The following is a 19541-nucleotide window of genomic DNA, read 5'->3' on the forward strand; positions in this document are numbered from 1 at the left end:
AGACTACCAATGAACAAAGTAAAACCTTTGTTACAGAAAACACGGAAAGTGACACTTTTTGTATGGAAGAGTATTCGGAAAAATACACCTTTGTCGTCTGAAATTCATTGTTACGTTAAAAGCAGAAAAGGTTTACACTTAAACAGGTACAGAAGTAACAGTAACAGTGTGACGTTTTTAATTAAGGGACAACTACAAAACTAGTTCGTAAACGAGGGAAGGTGTATCTGTCGTCCAAGCAGAAGAGCACAGGCGATTTAGGTGGAATGAGATATCCAAACAGGCTTCTAAGTAAGAATTCGTCTCTCTGTACATGTAATTATCCATTTTATAGTGCTTAAAACAGTTTGAATCACCGGGTTAATTTTGGCCAATTTAAGCTTTGTACTGATATAGAAAAGAATCCAGGACCTTCAGTTTATGTAGATGCTGCAAAAACAATTAATGCTCCATACTGTCAAGGAAATGTTAAAGAATTTGGGGAAAGTGGTGGTCAACGATGTGTCGCAATGAGTCCGTGCGCTTTAATTTACAGTAAGATAACAAAGATGACTTCAGTTGATGATATGACTCAAACTCCGAATGATTGTTGGTATTCAATTATATTCTTGTCTGTCACTGTTTGCAAGACAATCTATGTCAATGTTAACAGAATTGCCGGGAATGGTTACAGTGTTTGAGCAATTTTTCCAGTTTGAATACAGTGACAGTTATACTTGTAATATCCATCACTACTGTATATGCCACTCACAGGTTATAGCATTTCCAACACTCTTGGCTCTGAACTACAACTCATTCATTTTAACGGTAGCAATTATTGGTGTTGGTATCTACAGCACTGAGGCTGGGGTATATAATGTATTTGATTCTCATGCTAGAGATATGTATCATAACAGTCATAGTGAAGGGACATGTGTATTGTTGGAAATACCATCCATGCATAAATTAGTACAGTATTTTCAGACTCTGCATAGGAATGACGATATATATGAACTTAAAGGTGTACATATTGCCACCTTTGAACCTCATCGTTTCTCAAGAAATGTTGAAAATTGTAGTATATCAAATGTTAATAGTTACCAATGTTCCTGTAAACAGTGCTACCCTATAGCAGTTTATGCAATGTGTTACTCTCTTATTAATCCTTGTGGATACTGGACTTAAGGAACTTTATTTGCCCTTGTTAGTAACCGGAATACACTGTACAAAGTTAGGGGTGGGAAAACACATCTGTCAGTATCAGTGGAGCTGAGATAAACCTTACTCTCCGGGCTGTAACCACTTATGTCCTATGTTGCAATTTGGCTCCAAGCATGTCTGCATTGAAGATGTGCATATTTTCAAACATTGTCGTGAAATGACACTATTTTTGTTGTGGATTGGGACATACTGTATAACAGGTGGAGTAAAGGATTTGTCTTCTCTGGTAAGATATGATGACAGTTCTTTAGCTGCAATAAGGAATGTTCAAAGTATCATACCCGTAGTACGACCACGCCCAAATATACGCTCACACAGCGTCTTGTTTTACTGAAGATTGTAAAACTGTTTCTGCAGCATAATTATTCTCACGATCAATGACTTTAAATCTGAAAATTATCAGTATCATCTACACGTTCCAACGCCATAAGAAATCCTTCTAATTTCCGTCTCACACGTCCCCTTGTTCATTGTTGGACAGGAGGCGATGGGGCTGCGGCCACTGACTCATGCAGGACTTCTAAGTCTTCTCCTTCGTGTTCTAGTGATACTTGTGAACTGACACATGATGTATAGCATGAAATAGAAACTGATTCGATGGTCGAATAAGAATATTCTAGACCTGCCTGTCGTTTACCAAGATTTGACCAAAGTATAAAAATGTGTAGAAACACGTGAATCAAGAATCCGAGATACATGGGGGGCCCAACCTGCAGAAGAATCTTCAAACTTTCCTCTTTGATTTCACAACTGAAGAGAAGATATAAACAAAAAAGTAACGGGCACTAAAACTAAGAGATTATACGTGTAGTACGACCTTTTTCGACAACATCGTCTCACCTTAGCCTAGGCTAAACGTTGAGCTTTTCATGGACGAGACTAACCACACTCTAACTTAAGTCTATACCTCAATTTAACAAGTTAAGATCGTCTGTTGGGTCAGACGTTGAACTTAGGACTTTTCATTCCCAAACGAGTATCATCATACAAATGTTTAATTTCTTAATCATGTCAGCTCGTCGCAAGTGAAGATCGACGTTTGTAACGGAGATGATTTTCAGACGTTCTATCCGTCTGAAGCAGTCGGGTAGAAAGACTGTGTTGGAAGATCCAAACTCTTTAAGACGACTTATCTAAACCAAACCTGTCTTTTCGTTTACTTAACTCACTAAAAGTGGTGCATCTCATGAAAAGTTAGACGTTTGGCCTAGGCCTGAGCAGATGTACTTCATTGTTAAGAATCAGAATATAATTTCATTAGCTCATCCATCCATAGATTACCCCAAGTAAGGTAATTACTTTTAATTTTGTGATTATGTATTTTAATTGTTCTTATATATATATATTTTTTGATTTTCTGGGCCCGCAGTAACTGGCTCACGCTGTTGCGGAATCCCTGCCATTTTTTCTTTGTTATTTTGTTTGATTACCCTCATGTATTTCTCTGATTATGTTCGCGAAACTAATGAAATAAAAATAATAATAAAAATAAAATAATTTAAAACAGGCTTCAATTCAGTTTGGTGTTAAAACAGGCTTCAATTCAGTTTGGTGTTGCGAACAGGTGCAACCACCAAACGACGATTGAAAAGAAACTGAGCAATGCCAAAACCACAACACAAAAGCGAACCAATTATTAATGGTTTCCACAACTCAAGAATCCGATCCTAGTTTCTTGATTCCACGCAGTGGATTCTGGATTGTGGATTCCTCAAGTGGAACTTGGATCCCAGATTTCAAACGTTAGCGAGATTTCGGATTCTTTGGGATGAATCCCGGATTTTAAAGCCATACATGGGGCCAGTCAATGACTTCATAGGGGGTTGTTTTAATGGGCGGGAATACAATAAAATATACAGGACAAATATGTTGTACTTCAGAGACGTTCATGATAAGTCGCGGTGTGGCCAGATGAACAGTACCTTATTTTTCTCAGACATCTACAAAGCTGAAATCGACTGATGAGCCAGCGTTTGTGAAAATCGCCATCCTCAAGGAAACGAGCATCCTCTGAGACCGAGAGGATTCGAGCAGAGGCACCCAACAAAGGTTTCCTCCTAAATACATTGAAAACACTTTTTAAACTTTTTAAGATCTCTAGAGATGCATTCCAAGCGGCGCTATAGAATTACGAAAGAGAGAATGTTTCGCATTCCTCTGTCCATCACATTTTTTAATCCGAAAATTATAGGTTTCCTTTTTTCTTCGAAATATAGCCTAACCTTGGTAGTAAATGTGAAAAATTAAACTCAAGAAAATCGTAGGGAATTTGTTAGATAAGCTTCGAAAGTTATACATGATTGGAACGGTCATCTAGAAATTTTTAGCCGCCCTCAAGTAATAGAAAATTCTATACAATATATAGGCAATATTTGCTTTTCCGAACAGATATTTTACAGAGAACAGTCGTTGGGTGCCCCTGTTCGAGGATGGGGAATGCAACAAGCAAATCAGGGGACCCAAATTTCCTCTCCTTATCCTGACACTCGTTCTTTTAATTGTTTTATACTTAATTAAAACTTTTTCTTGCCCTCCAAAAAGTGCATAACCTAGTTTCCGGGCCAGCTCTCTTTGCTTTTATTTGTGGCCAGCCCAGAGCCATCACGTTTAATAACTTCAGAGTTCTTTTGGTCACGCGGTCAAATTTAATAGGCCAAGTGGCACTGGGGATGAGAACTTCATGTTTACAGAGCGACTGGAAGCAGTGCGCATGAGCATTAGACTATCACCTACCGAAGTTTCACATCAAGGGGTGCCTCATACTGGTCAAGCAGCGTTTCTACAAACACTGAAAGTATTCCTAACATGATGACAGGGACGAGCAAATGATTCCAATTCTTGTTTAGATTCTGAAGTGGCAATGATTGTGCGTTTACTTTCATAAACACGCGTATCAGAAATGCTCCTGTGAACCCGCGTACGAGCAATTTCGCCGAATCCCAACCCATAAATGATGGGTCCTGTACGTCGCCTCTGTGAGGAGCCGTCTGCGCTCAGTAGCCGGCAATAGCTGCTTCTACTAACCAACAGGAGAAGCCAACAGCACCAATCCAGCAAACCTATAAATTAAAGGTAGTGGTCACCTGAAATTATTTACAGGGTCTGGAGGGGTATTCCGGGGTTTAACCAAAATACAAAATGCGGCCGAGATTCAAGATTTGACTGCTAGGGAGGAGCGGTATTCGCAAAATGTGGGCGGCGGATGCGGAAAAGAAAATGATATTCGGGATAGCGATGAAAAAAGTTGGGATGCGGGATTCTCGTGTAAAAGGAACGGGAATGCGCGATCGGGACCCCTTTTCCAGACCCGGATCATTATGCGTTTAAGGCTTGCCATGCCACGATGTATCAGCCTATCAGTCAGCTCTTTTGGAATTAATCTCATAAATGTGTGTCATGTGTAGTGATCTTAATGGTGCAGAGCTATGAAGAGTGTAACCGTTCACTCTCAGAGAGAATGGTGGAATCTTGAAACTTTAAGATGGTTTAACTTTTTGACTCTGTTGATGAAATTCTGTTTGGTCTTACCATTCAAATGAGACCTCTTTGGAAATATACTTTTATTGGAAATATACTTTCCCATGGTACTAATTTACAGCAAGGAGCACAAAAGTGTGACCGCTTTTTACTTATTCACATTCTTTGGTACACTGATTTAATCCAATCAGAAGCCAGCTGGAAACTAGCCTGTCTTCGACGTCTGATTGGTTAATGTCTGTATGAAGAAATGTGAGTTAATTGAAGGAGGTCACACTTTTGGGTTCCTTGCTATAACTAGCTTAAAAAAAAGATAACTCAGGAAAATATTGTTGAATTTTGACTCCCATTATAGTAAATGATGGAGTCGTTTAACCCCCGGGCGGTTCTTGATTGATTTGAAGACTGCAGAGTTATTAGAGAACATTCTTTTTTCGAGGGGAGGGGGGGCGGCAGTTCACAGATGTATTCTCTGCAAAAAAATTTACTATGCGCCAAAATGGTATAAGCGTTTCTTGTTTGGCATTGAAGTAAAAGTGCGTCTATAAAGCTCCATCTAATGGTCTCTCTCTGTTAGTCCGTCTTGTTCTTTCAAGGGAATCAGCGAAATATACTCGACTCATATACTCATGAAGATTAAAACGGTTGAAAAATGTCGTTTGAATCAATCAGATTAAATCCACTTGAAAACATCTTAAACGAATCGAAATCAAAAATAGAGGAACCGACCATAATTTTGAACCCAATTGATTCAGAAATCTAGCCTTCTTCTAAATCATTGCTGTAAAGGACGAAATATGCAGCGAGAACAAATTCTGCCGTGTTGACAATTATGGCGAATACTTGGATGAATGCTCCAATGTGAAGGCTTTTAATGAAATATAGTCCACACAGAACAGGTGCGGTAATACACAAACACCCAAAAAAGAACCCTGCATGAATCCTAAGATGATCCCTAGGAGTCATACAATTAACCACGTCTTCATTTTCTGGGACCTCAGGAAGTTTATCCACATTTGGAATTTCTGCAGAATGCTCCAGAAAAAGGAAACAACACAGCAAACGGTAATCTATTATCAAGCCTTGTAACCAACTACAAAAACATTAAACCATCCATCGAGTTCATCAATGATAGGTCCACTCAGGGCAACATCCACATTCACCTGAGCGTGTATCCACTCCATAAAGTTGAAGAAGGGCATAATTCTAAAGTAAAATTCAGCATTCCCTTTGAATTCGTGCTTACTAAGACAGGTGGTCCGCAAGTAGCGGTATATGGCAAGCTGAAAAGGCTGTTAATTTGAAGGAAGAAAGCTGACTTGTCTATAATAATCAAGATCCAAGTGATTGTTTTCTAAGTTGGATCTACGGGTATCGCATTCTTAGCGCCTTTCGTGCACGCAAATGCGAAAAGCACGGCTTCGAGTAGAAATATAAGAAATGTCACCACACCAACAACGCACCCCATTGAAGGCTCTTGTTGACCCAAAGTTTGGGGATTTTTTCCTTCGTCTTGCAGAGAGAAGAAAAGAGAAGCACCAAACAATGTGTAAGCTATTCCGACAAACATAAAGGCAGATAAACGGAAGTATAGCTTGACCTCTAGGTTGTCGGAGTTGGAGAAGACATTCACAGAAGCGAGCAATGCACCAATGAAGAAAACAAGAAACGTTCCTCGAGAAGAGCACAGTTTGGCACAAGAAGTTGACCAAACACCGAGTACGCTAAGCATGCACAATACTAAGTAAAACATTCCTGCTCCCAGAGCGATGATCAGGGGCACCCAACGACAAATGGTCTAATTGCCTATTTTTAACGGATTTTTACCCTAAAAAGGTCACCTAGAATTTTCGGGAGCTTTTTTTCTGGCTGGAATTTTCGAAAAGGTAAGTTTTGATCCCTATAATTTTCGCATCACTAGACTTTCAGCTAGGAAATCCGAACAGATGAAAAAGTTTTAGGGGATAAAAATATCCCTATATCTACCGTTTAAATAATAAAATACGTTTAACAATGCTATGTTTAAGTGGTTTTGAACTATATTCTCGTTGGGTGCCCCTGTTTGATCACTTCAGATGCGGTCTTTGTTGAGTTATATCTTGTGGCGCGGCGGGCAGGTAAGAGACAAAGCTCTCAGAAGCCACATCTTTGCCTTCACCTCTCAAAACGTCCGTTAGATTAACTTTCATGGCCTCAAGATTCTTTTTGAATACTAACTTAGGCTTTCTTGCAGCAACACTGCAGTGGCAATGTAACTTTAATGACCTGAGACACTTAAAATGCAATAAGGATTGTGTTCGTCTTTCTCGGAAAACCAACGTCAAACAAGACAAGGCGTCAAATGCAGCATGCAATTACCTAGATGGATTTCATCCTGTAGTCACTTGCACGATATCTGAAATTGAACGGTTCAATTGTCGACCGTTAGGTAATTAATGCACCAATGACCCTCGGAAGTCCCCCAAGTCGGAGTATTAGCTTTGTCCTTTTTCTAGGAAACAAAGCACAATTTTCCCCAATGCTGTACTTGTAGATCCGAGAATCTGACCCACAATTCTTCTTATAGGTGGTCCCTCGAGTATTTCCAGGCTTATGACCAGAAATGGCACCAGACATTAGAATCGGCGCTCTTAACTTCCTTATACGCGAATTTTGCTGGCGGCAATGTTTACATTTTTCGCGTCGACGTATATGGCTATATGGAAATAAAGCCAGTCCAAAGTTTAATGAGGTGCAAGGTTACTTGGGCAATTTGTGTTATTTTATACTCTTTGCAAAAAATATCTAATGAAATACTGCCGCCATCAAAACTGCAAAATTCACGCTGAGTGACGAAAAGAGTCATGAGCAATACATTCTTTGAGAAATGTTCTGTTTTTCTTTTCTTTTTTTTTTTTTCTCCAAAACTTGTTTGCTATATCGAGCTGAAATATTCAGCGATCACTGCTGCTATGCTCTTTTCAATATTTCAATTTTCCATATTTTGCACGTTTTGAACTCGTCTTATTCCCTCACTTACGTAATACGATACTCTACTATTCTAAAAGCGGGAACCAAAAATTTATGTCATAACTGCGTATCTTACATACCCAAACTTATCTCTGTTTGTTTAGCCTCCGTGTAGCCGCGTTGCATACACAGCCAAACGCACACGCAAATTCATACCCCCACCGTTGTACTGAGGGGCGGGGGGGGGGGGTAGGTTGATGGAACTTCTCCCCAGAGTTTTTGATGTTTTGCAGTATTTCTAAACGATTTGGCTTCATTGGAAAGCCTTTGATCTTCTCAACAAGATGAGGTATATTTTATATGTGGTGGTGCTGCTGGAGGCCTGTGACGTCACCAACAATGGTCGGCATCTTGGATTTTACCAAGAATTAGAAATCAGGTTAACATTGCGATAAATGGTAATTTTTGGTGCTTGACACGTAGAATAGAACATGAAAAAGAACTTAGCATCATTTCATACAAGTTTTACTTTTATTGTTGAAAAAAAGTTGAAAAAAGAAACATGTATTTTCACTCAAAAATGGCTTGACCACCTTCTTCTTATTACGTCATGTCTCGTAGGCATAGTAACTGACCACTAAACTTGTCTCCGAAGTCGCGCGAGGGATAAATGAACAGCTACTGTAAGCGTCAGGTGCAGATATTCTATCGTCTGGGAAAAAAAAAAAAAACGAAATAAAAACAGAGGGGGAGTGGAACGATCATCTTCGAAATCCTAGAGAACTGAGGCGAGGGGGCAAACCCTAATGCCTCTCATTTTGATTTTGTTAATTGGCACGTTAAAAAGGTTGTCGTGCAGAGGATTTTCAAGTACAGACGGACAGGTGTACGTTGTGCAGACTGAAAATTTCCCATTTCTACGCGGCCCTCGACTATATCACATTCAATAATCGCTTACTAAAATAATAGTCCGCGATGCCCTCTAATTAACTCTTGCCTTTACAGCTTTGAAATCAATGGTATTTGCTCAAGTAGTTTAAGGGCTGGGACTAAGGGGTTTACCTATGGAAAATGAATTATTGGCTATAACTTCGGGCATAGATGATGGCGGTGAATTAAAATTTAGCCCACATAAAGAATACTGTAATGCTGATCGTACTACGTGAAAATTAACTTTGCAAGACATTAGCACGACACCGAAAGAACTCAAAACAGAGCGGGGTTGTAGCCATAGACAGCTGTTTCGCCCTTTTTGGGGCTCGTCAACACGGCGTAGCAACCAAAGAAAGCTCTGATGAAAAATATCCGTGCACTCTGATTTAAGCCCTAAGCTAGAACTCTCAACACCCACAGAATCACGCCACATCACGTGTCTTCTGAGGGGCAAGAGTCCAAGTGTCAAGTTGATGTCTCGCAAAGAAAATAAAGGATTGGCCAAAACCAACCTATAACGGCATGGACAGAACCGGGCAAAAATTACAGCATATCGGATCTATAAAAGATCTACGGCCCCAAAATACATGAAGTATAAACCGTCATTAACCACAAAGGGCTGCAAAGGACCGCAAACGAATATGCCGAACGTAGGATCTATAAAGTCCTTATCAGCTAAAATTATAAGTAGACACAATTATAAGTAGACATATTTAGTATTTTTGCCGATCAGGTCTTTATAGATCCTACTTTCGGGATATTCGTTTGCGGTCCTTTGTGGTTAATGTTTGTACACATAATGAACTCATTGTCCTTAACATTTTAAAGTATAAATATTGTGACGTGACCAATTTGGTAAAAATTGTAAATTATTGACCAATTGGTGGCCGGTTTAAGAAAAGAAATCGAGCAGTAACATTTTTCTAATTCATATTAAATATTTCTAACACTTCACGTTTGGAATGACCGTCCATTGCACTTAAATGGAAAATTATGAGGGAAAACATCACTTTAAATGCCTAAATTTAATCTTGAATTATTCAAAACTTTAATTTTAAACTTCGCGTACATTCTTTCATTCCAAACGTAAAAAGTTAGGTATGTTTATCCTCTTTCAGAAATACCAAGTTGTTTATCCAAACAAATTAAATCCGCTACCAAGTCGCCAATTTCTTCGTTTTCAATTTCTGGATGTCATGTGACCATAATTAAACGTTAAGGCACAAGAAAACATCACTATTTACTTTTGGGGAAAAATTCATTTTGTTCTAGGTCTCCTAGCGAGAGATATTGCCAGTCATTCATATTATCAGAACACGCCTTTGACCAGGCCTTAAACCCCTTGAGTGATTTCCGCACAGACACTTCACTTTCTTTTTCATAAACTTCCTGTTTACTGAGAATCGGTACCAGGTGCAGGACGGACAACGGGTTAATTCTCAAAACTCAAAGCCCATTTTTTCAAGGTACTGGTATATAATGAATAACAAGTAAAAGCCTCAAATATGAAATATTGGAGCGGTCTTCCACCTTTAACCAAAGAGAATTCTTCTCCTGAAGTGAGCCAACAGGATATAAACAATACGATGTTTGCTTCTCAGGTCATCGTCGCATCATATTCGACGCTATTTTACCTGCTGCTTCTCATTTTGAGCATTCTCGGCGTCTGTTACAAGCCGTGCGTCAAGATATATACATCTCAAGCTAACTTTATGCTCTTTCTTATCGGGGCTCCGCTGGTTTTTGTGAACATATTCGCAATTGAAAACGAGCTTGAGATGAGGAGCTACTTCCGCATCACCACAGGCTTTGTTATTGGAATAGCATTCACGATCTTTGGCGCATTCCTCTTCTTTACAAAAGCAGATGACAATAATCATCACCGTACCCTTGAGCGACAGCAACCTTCAATGGGACTCGTTGTGGCAACAATAACGATCCCGCTTATTATTGTTGAAGTTTTCCTTGTTTCTTCGACCTTCGGATCATCGGAACGTGAAGAACCATTCCTCAACAACCATGACTGGGGCCTTGTTCTTTCAGACAAGATAACATTTCTCACTCAGAAGATTGTTCAAGCGATCGTTTACATCATTCTCAGATATAAAGTAACTTCTCAGCACTTCAAAGAAAGTGCCCGGTTTTATTTTCAAATACTATCATTTTTCAACTTCATCGAATGGGTAGACTCTCAAGTGAGCGAGAACAATGATGTAAAATTAAGTGGATCCGAAAACATTTACGGTGAGTGGTTTGAATTAGTTGCAATGTTTTACAAGGCGCTTATCATTGATTATCGCCTTCTGTGCTCGCTACTGTTCCTTGAGCATTCACTAGATGACTCAGATGGCGAGGCTGGGGAAAATGATGCCACCACGAGAAGAGATTTAACTTTGTCAGAAAAAAGATTGCGGAACCTGGGATTCATAGTCGGCTTCACCAGCTTGTCTGCACCAATTTGTTGTGCCCTCTATTATGTACCCAAGCTTCATACCCCTCCATGGGTTCACTCAGTCACAGTTCTTGTAAACTTGTCAATCATCGTTTCTGGAACGCTTTTCCTTTGGAAAAATAATTTACAATCGGAGGAACAGAACAAAGGTTCATATGGAGTCAAAATTATGGTAATGTAATACAAACGTTCAAATTATGTTAAGTACGTGATAAAATCTACTGCAGTACATGTGCTGTGAGTGCTATGAAAAGGCGCACAGCCGTTTCTCACTAACCAAAACTCACGCATCCAATCTTGCACGCACGGCAATGTAATGAGCTGATTTTGTCTCCGTCTCGTTTAACAAATCGACAACATTTTCCATGGTCTTTACTCTTATCGAACATAAAAATAACGTCAAAATGTCCCAAAATGTTCAAAACTGGAGTGGAACCAAGAGCCGCAGGCGAGTGATTTCGATGCAAAGTTTTGATCGTTTTGACGCAATTTCTATGGTCGATAAGGATACAAACCATGGAAAGTTGTTGTCGACTGGTAATTTTACGATAACATTGACAGCTTTGACGTTCATTTCGGTTGAACTTCCTCCTCTTTCTTAGAAAGTGGCGGGCGCGAGAAAGAAGAAAACACTTTGCGCCACCATCAATGGTTTGTACTCTTATCAAACATAGCTCTCTACCAATCAGCGCGCGAGAAATCGGTCAGTTGTTGTAAAATCATCTTTCGACGCATTTTATTTTATTGATTGCAATTTATAGCCTGCCCACAAGCTTTCCATCTTAAACAAATGTCTTGCAGCTTGCTTCGCTCACCACTAGAAATGGAAAGCTTGCTCTTTCTCATATTGAAGCGCCTAGCGTAGGCGAATAATAGTTTTTGGCATAAACAAAGTCGTAGTTCTTTCCATTCAACCAAAAGTTTCGAAAATTTGGAAACAGAGGCAAACTTAGTTCAGAATTTCCCGGAAAAGTTTCCAGAAACTCCGGAAACTGTAATTGAATTTCCGAAATGCGAACCATTCAACCGAAAATTCTAGGAATTCCGGGAGCAAAGTTCTACTAATGGTCATTAATAAACTTTTCTTCAAGGTCGACAGACTAAAACTTTTTCTTCAAGCCAATTAGATGAAAAACCGGACGAAATGAAGGGGAGGGGACAGGGCAGCTAAAAAATTCACATATTAACAATTATTGAATTCGGCTTTCGTAACAGCTGAAGAATTATGAAGATGGCGCATAACACTCTCCTCGATCTACATAATTCTTCGGGTGTTACAAAATCCGAATTCAATAATTGTTTTTATGTTATTCATTGAAAATAATCCTAGCTCAAAAACAAGCTAAAACATGCTTACCTCCATCGATGTTAAGTTCATCTTGGATAGTGCACGTTAATCGGCAAAGTTTTAGGAGATAAAGGGTTGTTCAGTGTTGGTTGATAGTATATTGTAGCACACATGAAGGACGATTCTAGTTCCCATGATCCTTCACTTCGAAAATGGCGGTTCACGAATAAACACATGTTGTCGTGTTCAACTCTTGTCGTGTTCCTCGTTCTCCACTCCACTCTCTAAATCAACATGGTGGCAGCCCCGGGATTTAGTTAATGAAATGACGGCTACAGAAACCGGACAGTTTAGACTTCCTCCCCAACTAGATGTGAATTCGGGAAATGTATCCGAGAACTTCAAACGGTGGAAACGGCAAGTGGAAGTGTACTTAGCAGCTTCTGGAGCTTCAGAGAAGGACGATAAAGTACAAACTGCTATCATTTTAAACTGTGCAGGCCCTCATGTTCTCGAAGTGTACGATACTTTTATTTGGACAGATGACGGCGATAAAGATAAACCTGATGAAGTTTTAGAAGTATTGGAAAGATTCTGCAACCCGCGTGACAATGAAGTCATCGAATCTCACAGATTCTGGAACATTCCATACTAGGAAACGTTCGCCAAATTTCTCACGGAGCTAAAAACGAGAGCAGCCGCGTGCAATTTTCTGGAAAAAGATCGGATGTTAAGAGACAAAATAGTTTTTACTGTGACTGGAAAACTTCAAGAATTACTCCTCAGTGAAGACAATTTGACACTCGACAAAGCAGTAAAAATTTGTAGAGCTTTCGAACAGTCAAATAGACAAGTCAAAGAATTCAGAGAAAGTGCAACACTCCCAAGTTCTTCCACAAGTGTGGACAAACTCTGAAACTAAAACGCCCCGTGGCAAGAAAGGTTCAACATCACACAAAGGGAAAGGTAAGTTAAAATTCAACAGCAAATTTTTTGGACACAAACATGAGAAACAAAGAGACAAATGTCCTGCTTGGGGCAAGACATTTGACAACTGCAAAGGTCTTAACCACTTCGAGTCTAAATGCAAAAATATTCATGCACTTAACCAATCCAATGATAATGAGGAAGATTCTGATGATCAATGGCTCATGGCTATAAGCAATGGGACAGACAGTGTTACTGCCACACTCACTAAATGATATTGATGTCAAATTCCAGCTTGACACTGCAGCTGATGTAAATACCATCTGTCAGAAGCGTATAAGACAACACCAAGTGTCTCCTACAACTGCGCACCTTAACATGTGGAATAAAACTAACCTGAAACCTCTCGGAGAAACGCGCCTGAAAGTCAAAAATCCTCACACTAGTTCTGAATCAGAAATAAAGTTTGGTCCCAAATGGTTTTACAAATCTGTTAGGTCTGAACACTATTCAGGAACTTGGTTTTATAACCATAAGTAAAGAATGTTTTATCTCACAAGTATAAACCCCGCAACTTGGTGATCAGAGTGAAGGCCCCCTCAGAATTGAAGAAAGTGTTACTCCCAAAGTACTGCCTTGTAGGAAAGTTCCTATTGCCATTCAAGACGCAGTAAAGGAAGAACTAGATCGACTTGTAAACAAAGGCTTACTGGTTCCAGTGACCGAACCAACTAAATGGGTCAGTCAAATGGCGGTCGTACATAAACCCAATGGTCAATTGCGCGTTTGTATTGATCCTCAACCCCTAAATACTGCACTCAAGCGTGAACATTACCGATTACCTGTGCTTGATGATGTGCTTTCAAAGCTTAAAGATGCGAAGATCTTTAGCAAACTAGATGTAAAAGACGCATATTGGCATGTTCGACTTGATGAAGCATCCAGCAAACTCACCACAATGATTACACCTTTTGGTCGCTACATGTGGAAGAGGCTACCCTTTGGCCTCAAAGTCTCAAGTGAAATTTTCCAGCGCAAGATTGATGAAGCGTTAGGTGATCTCGATGGTGTACTCAATATAGTGGATGATGTCATTGTAGGGTGTGGCAACTCAGATGATGAAGCTCAGAGTGACAACCAGCAAAAACTAGCAGTGACATTTAAAAGGTGTGCTGAGAAGAAAATTATCCTAAATGAGGATAAGCAGGAAACTGGTCTGGATGCGATCATATTTCGTGGACACAGAATCACGAAAGACGGTGTGAAAGTTGATGAAGCTAAAGTGCAAGCTATCCGAGACATGCCAGCACCCACTGATGTGGAAGGTGTGAAACGCCTCTGTGGCATGGCTCAGTACATGGCAAAGTTCTTACCCAACCTTGCAGCAACAATTGAACCAATCCGTGCTCTAACTAGAAAGGACACCCCATTTGTATGGTCGAAAGAATGTGAAGATGCTTTCAACACTCTCAAGAAAACTCTGTCTGAGTCTCCTTGCTTAGCTTACTTTGACTCCTCGAAAGAAGTGGTAATTCAAGCAGACAGTAGCAAACATGGAATTGGTGCTGTGCTACTCCAAGAAGGGCGTCCTACTGAGTATGCATCTAGAGCATTGACCACTTCAGAACGAAAATGGGTTCAGATGGAGAAAGAAGCCTTTGCTGTCCTGTATGGCCTTGAACGATTTGATCAGTATGCTTATGGTCGTGCAGTAACAGTACAGAATGACCACAAACCTCTTGCTGCTATATTACGCAAGTCGCTGAGCATGGCTCCAAAGCGTCTTCAAGACATCATGATGCGTTATAACCGGTATGATGTCAACTTCGTGTTTGTGAAAGGCACTAGTCTACATATTGCCGACACCTTAAGTAGAGCTCATTTAGACTCTGTTGAAAGTAACCAGGACGACCGTGCACGAATCATGAACATATGCCTTTGCTGAAATCCCAGATAGGCGTTTGGACGAGATAAGTGAAGCAACTTTGCGCGATACTAGCCTACAAACCGTTGTCAAGTTAGTCTGGGATGGATGGCCTCAAGACAAGCACAATATTCCCCCTCAAGCCGTACCTTATTTTGACATGCGTGACTCTCTCAGTATAGTAGATGGCATCTTAGTAAAAGGAGAAGCAATAGTAATTCCATCTGAACTGAGAGCATCTATCAAGAAAAGACTCCATAGAGCACATCTAGCCTGTGAAAGCATGAAGCGTAGACCTAGAGGCATTGTTTTCTGGCCTGGCATGGGCCATGATATTAAACAATTAGAAGATTCATGTGAAACCTGCCAAGAAATGAAACCACGAAACACTCAGGAACCATTAAAACAATACAACGAAGGCGATGGACCTTGGCAAAAGATTGCTTTGGATTTCTTTGAAATCGCAGGAAAGCACTACTTGATTGTAGTGGACTATTACTCTAATTTCATAGAGATTGATCTACTGACAAGCCAAACACGCACCCGTACCATAAGTCTTCTCAAGAAACATTTTGCGTGGTACGGCATACCAATAGTAATCGTGTCAGATGGAGGTCATCAATTTACCAGTCAAGAGTTTAACTCATTCATGTCAAGCTGGGGTATTTCCAATCATACATCATCACCCATGCATCAACGTGCTAACGGCAAAGCAGAGTCCGCCGTGAAGACTAAGAAATCCTCGCTAGTCAAAACCTACAGGGATGGTGGCGATCCCTATGAAGCCATACTCGAACAACGAAACACCCCTTGTCAGGAAACATCATTTGCGCTGGACTCAACGCAGTGCCGTAACCGCAAAACACGTAGTTTCTTACCAAGCTTAAGCAGTAACCCAAACAACACTCTCGTGAAAGGAAAACGTGATGCGCGAAAACGCAGCATAAAAACATATCACGATCGGAAATCACGCAAACTCTTAGTTATTGAAATCGGACAGTTAGTATTCTACCAACACACAGAAGGTCAGAACTGGAAATGGGGCAAAGTAACTGGAAGTTTAGGCCCTAATACGTACCAAGTGGAAGGTGCCAATGGCGGCAAGTACAGAAGAAACCGTGTGCATCTAAGACCCACCAAAGTAGTAAGAACTCCTCTCGATGTGTCTCCTATCGTTTTGTCTCGTACTCCTGACCAAGTATTAACTTCAGCCGTGCCTGCAGTTCCTCAAACTCCAACCACTGGCGCTGAGGCCAAAGAAAATCATTCGCATAGTGAGGCAACTACTCCTATTAAGAGTCCTGCACCAGAAAGGCCTAAACGTGAAAGCAGATTACCTATTCGTTTTAAGGACTATGTACTCAAGTAGAGACTGTTTCTGATAAGTTGAACTGCTTTATTTAGGAACTTTGCTTACTAAAGATACTGTTTGAGTTCCTTGTTACTGTTATTTAAGTGGACATCTTCAGTGAAAGATTCGGCTTTCATATTTAGTTGCTAAGAAACTCCGTTGCTATTTTCCTAAAGGAGAAGGGATGTCTATTGATAGTATATTGTAGCACACATGGAGTATGTTTCTAGTTCCCATGATCCTTCACTTCGAACCATGTGCTCTCGTAATGGCGGTTCACGGATAAACCCATGTTGTTGTGTTCTACTCTTGTCGTGTTCCTCGTTCTCCACTCTAACAAATCAACATTTAGCACGGCAAATATTCTCCAAATAGCAGATGCCGTCCATCAACTTGCCTTTCTCCTGTTCTTGCTATGTTTTTAGCTAATGGTTCGCGTATTTCTTCTTCGTGAAACGAGTAAAATGTTTCGCCATTTTTGTTCTCACTTCCAAAACAGCTCAACCTCGTCCCCAGGTCTTCTCGGTTAACGGTTCAATAATCTGGCAATTTTACTGCACTTATTGACGTCATTTTTCACATGTCGCAAAATTCTTCCAAATCTGGTCGACAATAGCTGTTTATGATGAATTATGCGTGGTATTTTAGTCAATCAGAAACGGAAAAATATTTTGAATGAATAATCTTCCATAACATCGTTTCTGGCAGGTTTCTTGCCTGGGTGCGGTCGGATTCGCTTGTTGGGTGCTGAAGGCAACAATCGTTGCTTACTGGGCATGCGCCAGAACTGACGACAGAAAACTAAGTTCTTACTTTGCCTGGGATGCAGCAAAGTTTAGCGTTCGTGGAATCGCCGCAGCATTTTTGATGGGTCTGTTCCTCAAGGTGGATGCTCGAACAGTACCGATGGGAAATCTCAATGTCGAAATGAATCATTTTCTGGTGCCGACTGTGATGCTGACCATTTTTGGCACATTTGTGGAAACCCTGATTGATCAGTATGTTGGACCGATCGATGCAAACCTCAGGTTGGCAAAAGGATCAATTTATAACTATTTCTAATGCTTTAGTTTGTAAATCTAGACAATGACAATTACCAGAACAAATAAAACTCAGCTGAACATCACTTAACTCTAGAAGCAACAATTGTCGTGTTGAAGTGGATAAATTTTTTTTATCTTAACTAGGATCAGGACGTTTTTCCGTTCATTGCCAGAAATTAGGGACAAGATGGCGGTTGCGCGTGCGCACCAAGGCCACAATGGCTGCGAATTCGTATAAGAAAATGTATGGAGAAAAGGAAACTTTTTCAAATATATCGATTATGAGCTCACGGGTGTTCGGTGCACGACTCGAAACATGTTAAGTGCTGTGCAACCTTCGCATCTGGGTTAAAAATAGCTAATTAGAAGTAGGTTTTCTTACTTCCCGAAGTGGCCACTTTTATCTCTCGTTGTTAGCTCCATTTCTCCATACATTGTCTTAAAATCTTGCCGAAGTCATGCGAAATACTCGTCGATTAGAGGATAAACCCTTCACTGAAGTAAATTTGCACGACTCGATATCACTTTTGCGATGGAAGATGTTTCCAAAACAGTCGTTTAAAGGACGATTTTTGCACTGGAAAATACTTCCAAAGGCGCATTATTTCCCTCAGTTTTCCATCTGTAGTCCAGTAATGGACGCCATAGTTGCGAATGACTTATTTCGGTCGGACAAAGCTTCACAACTCCAAACCTCACCGAATCGCCATTTTGGTTGTTGCTACAACTCCAGAGATGCTTCACGGGATATAAACTAGGTTCCAGGCATTCAAAAATCCTCGATTAGCCTACCAGGCTTGGTTTTAAAACAAAATTGTCACGAAAATGTCACAAAAATGTCACGAAAGGTACAGCCGCGTACTGTTTTGTTGCTATCAGCCGCTCGGCCGAGTATAAACCTAACATTTTCTTGCAAGGTGTTTCATTCCAGCTTTTTTCTTCGTAAAACAGATCCACAGAGCTCAAATTATTTAAAAAATCGCAGGGGATACGCTTTCCCTGACTACGATCGTTTTTGTCCGCAATTTTGGAAATGAGATTCCGCTGACAATTAATCACGGGCGCGAAATGTCCACTATTTCTGGCAATGTTTAGGAGTCAGGGTTTAAGGAAGCCGGAGGTTAGAAGGTTGAGTTGACTGAATATAGTTTTTCCTTTTCTAGGGATGAAGTCAAGGAATTGAGTCTCAAAATTTTGTTTGACGCTGGTCCGCCCATGTACCTTGGATTTCTGATTCACGTGTTTTTACACTTTGTCATCATTCAGACAAAGATTGGTCAGCAGCCTCGGGCCTACGGCGCTTTACAACAGTTATAATAGATCATGAACTTACTCATTTTTTGCTGTTTTCCGAAAACAAAGAAATAGAGGGCAAACGAATCAAGTAGGAGAAGAAGAAAAAAAAAGATAAAGAAAATTAAGAAAAAATGACGGGTTTTAACAAACTCGCTTTTCGGGCAAAAGGTAACTGCTTGTTCTGTTAAACATCACATCACTAACTGTCTTCGAATTTTCTTTTGATTAATCTATGTATCTATGTACATTATCTAATGTTTATTATTTTTGATTTTGTATTTGACTTTCTTTCCTTCCTCTCATATTTTCCTCTTTTTGTTACTGTCATTACTATTTCTTTAGCTCCTTGCCTATCTTTTTAAAGGAGCTGTGTCACGAAATTCACCCAAATTAGGGAATTACAAAATGCCCGTTAGATTAAGAGAAGCATAAAAATAACCTCTTAAAACTTTGAAGGAAGGAATGTTAAAATAACATAACAGAAACAACAGATGCCACGGATGGGCAAAACTGAAGAAGATTGAAACGGATTGAAATTAGGGTTTTTGAAAACTGTTCAGCCTAGCAGTTTTTCACAGTTGATCCCTGCTGCTTGCAACTTCAAAATTAATGCTCAGGAGACACATTAGTTTGTCTCGGATATCTGATTTTGTCATTTACCTGTAATTTCTTTACTTGCTTTAAGTTCCGTAGCGATTGAG

The 19541-nt window shown here is 40.1% G+C and overlaps 1 protein-coding gene across 1 annotated transcript; it reads left to right on the forward strand.

Annotated features, from left to right (window-relative positions):
* Positions 1 to 9611: 9611 nt before the first annotated feature.
* LOC140926758 (uncharacterized) lies at positions 9612 to 19071 on the forward strand. Its single transcript, XM_073376459.1, has 3 exons — positions 9612 to 11183; positions 17210 to 17529; positions 18708 to 19071. The coding sequence occupies exons 1-3, from the start codon at positions 10065 to 10067 to the stop codon at positions 18859 to 18861; spliced, it is 1593 nt and encodes a 530-aa protein (XP_073232560.1). The 5' UTR covers positions 9612 to 10064; the 3' UTR covers positions 18862 to 19071.
* The last annotated feature ends 470 nt before the right edge of the window (positions 19072 to 19541 follow it).

This window comes from Porites lutea, chromosome 2 (genome assembly GCF_958299795.1).
Source record: "Porites lutea chromosome 2, jaPorLute2.1, whole genome shotgun sequence".
In the NCBI taxonomy this organism is placed as follows: domain Eukaryota; kingdom Metazoa; phylum Cnidaria; class Anthozoa; order Scleractinia; family Poritidae; genus Porites; species Porites lutea.

What these genes read in the sequence shown, in the direction of transcription:
- LOC140926758 (XM_073376459.1), top strand. Translation starts at nt 10,065, where the DNA reads ATGAAATATTGGAGCGGTCTTCCACCTTTAACCAAAGAGAATTCTTCT. An exon ending in CATATGGAGTCAAAATTATG is followed by an intron (nt 11,184 to 17,209) that starts GTAATGTAATAC and finishes CGTTTCTGGCAG; the next exon opens with GTTTCTTGCCTGGGTGCGGT. An exon ending in CCGATCGATGCAAACCTCAG is followed by an intron (nt 17,530 to 18,707) that starts GTTGGCAAAAGG and finishes TTCCTTTTCTAG; the next exon opens with GGATGAAGTCAAGGAATTGA.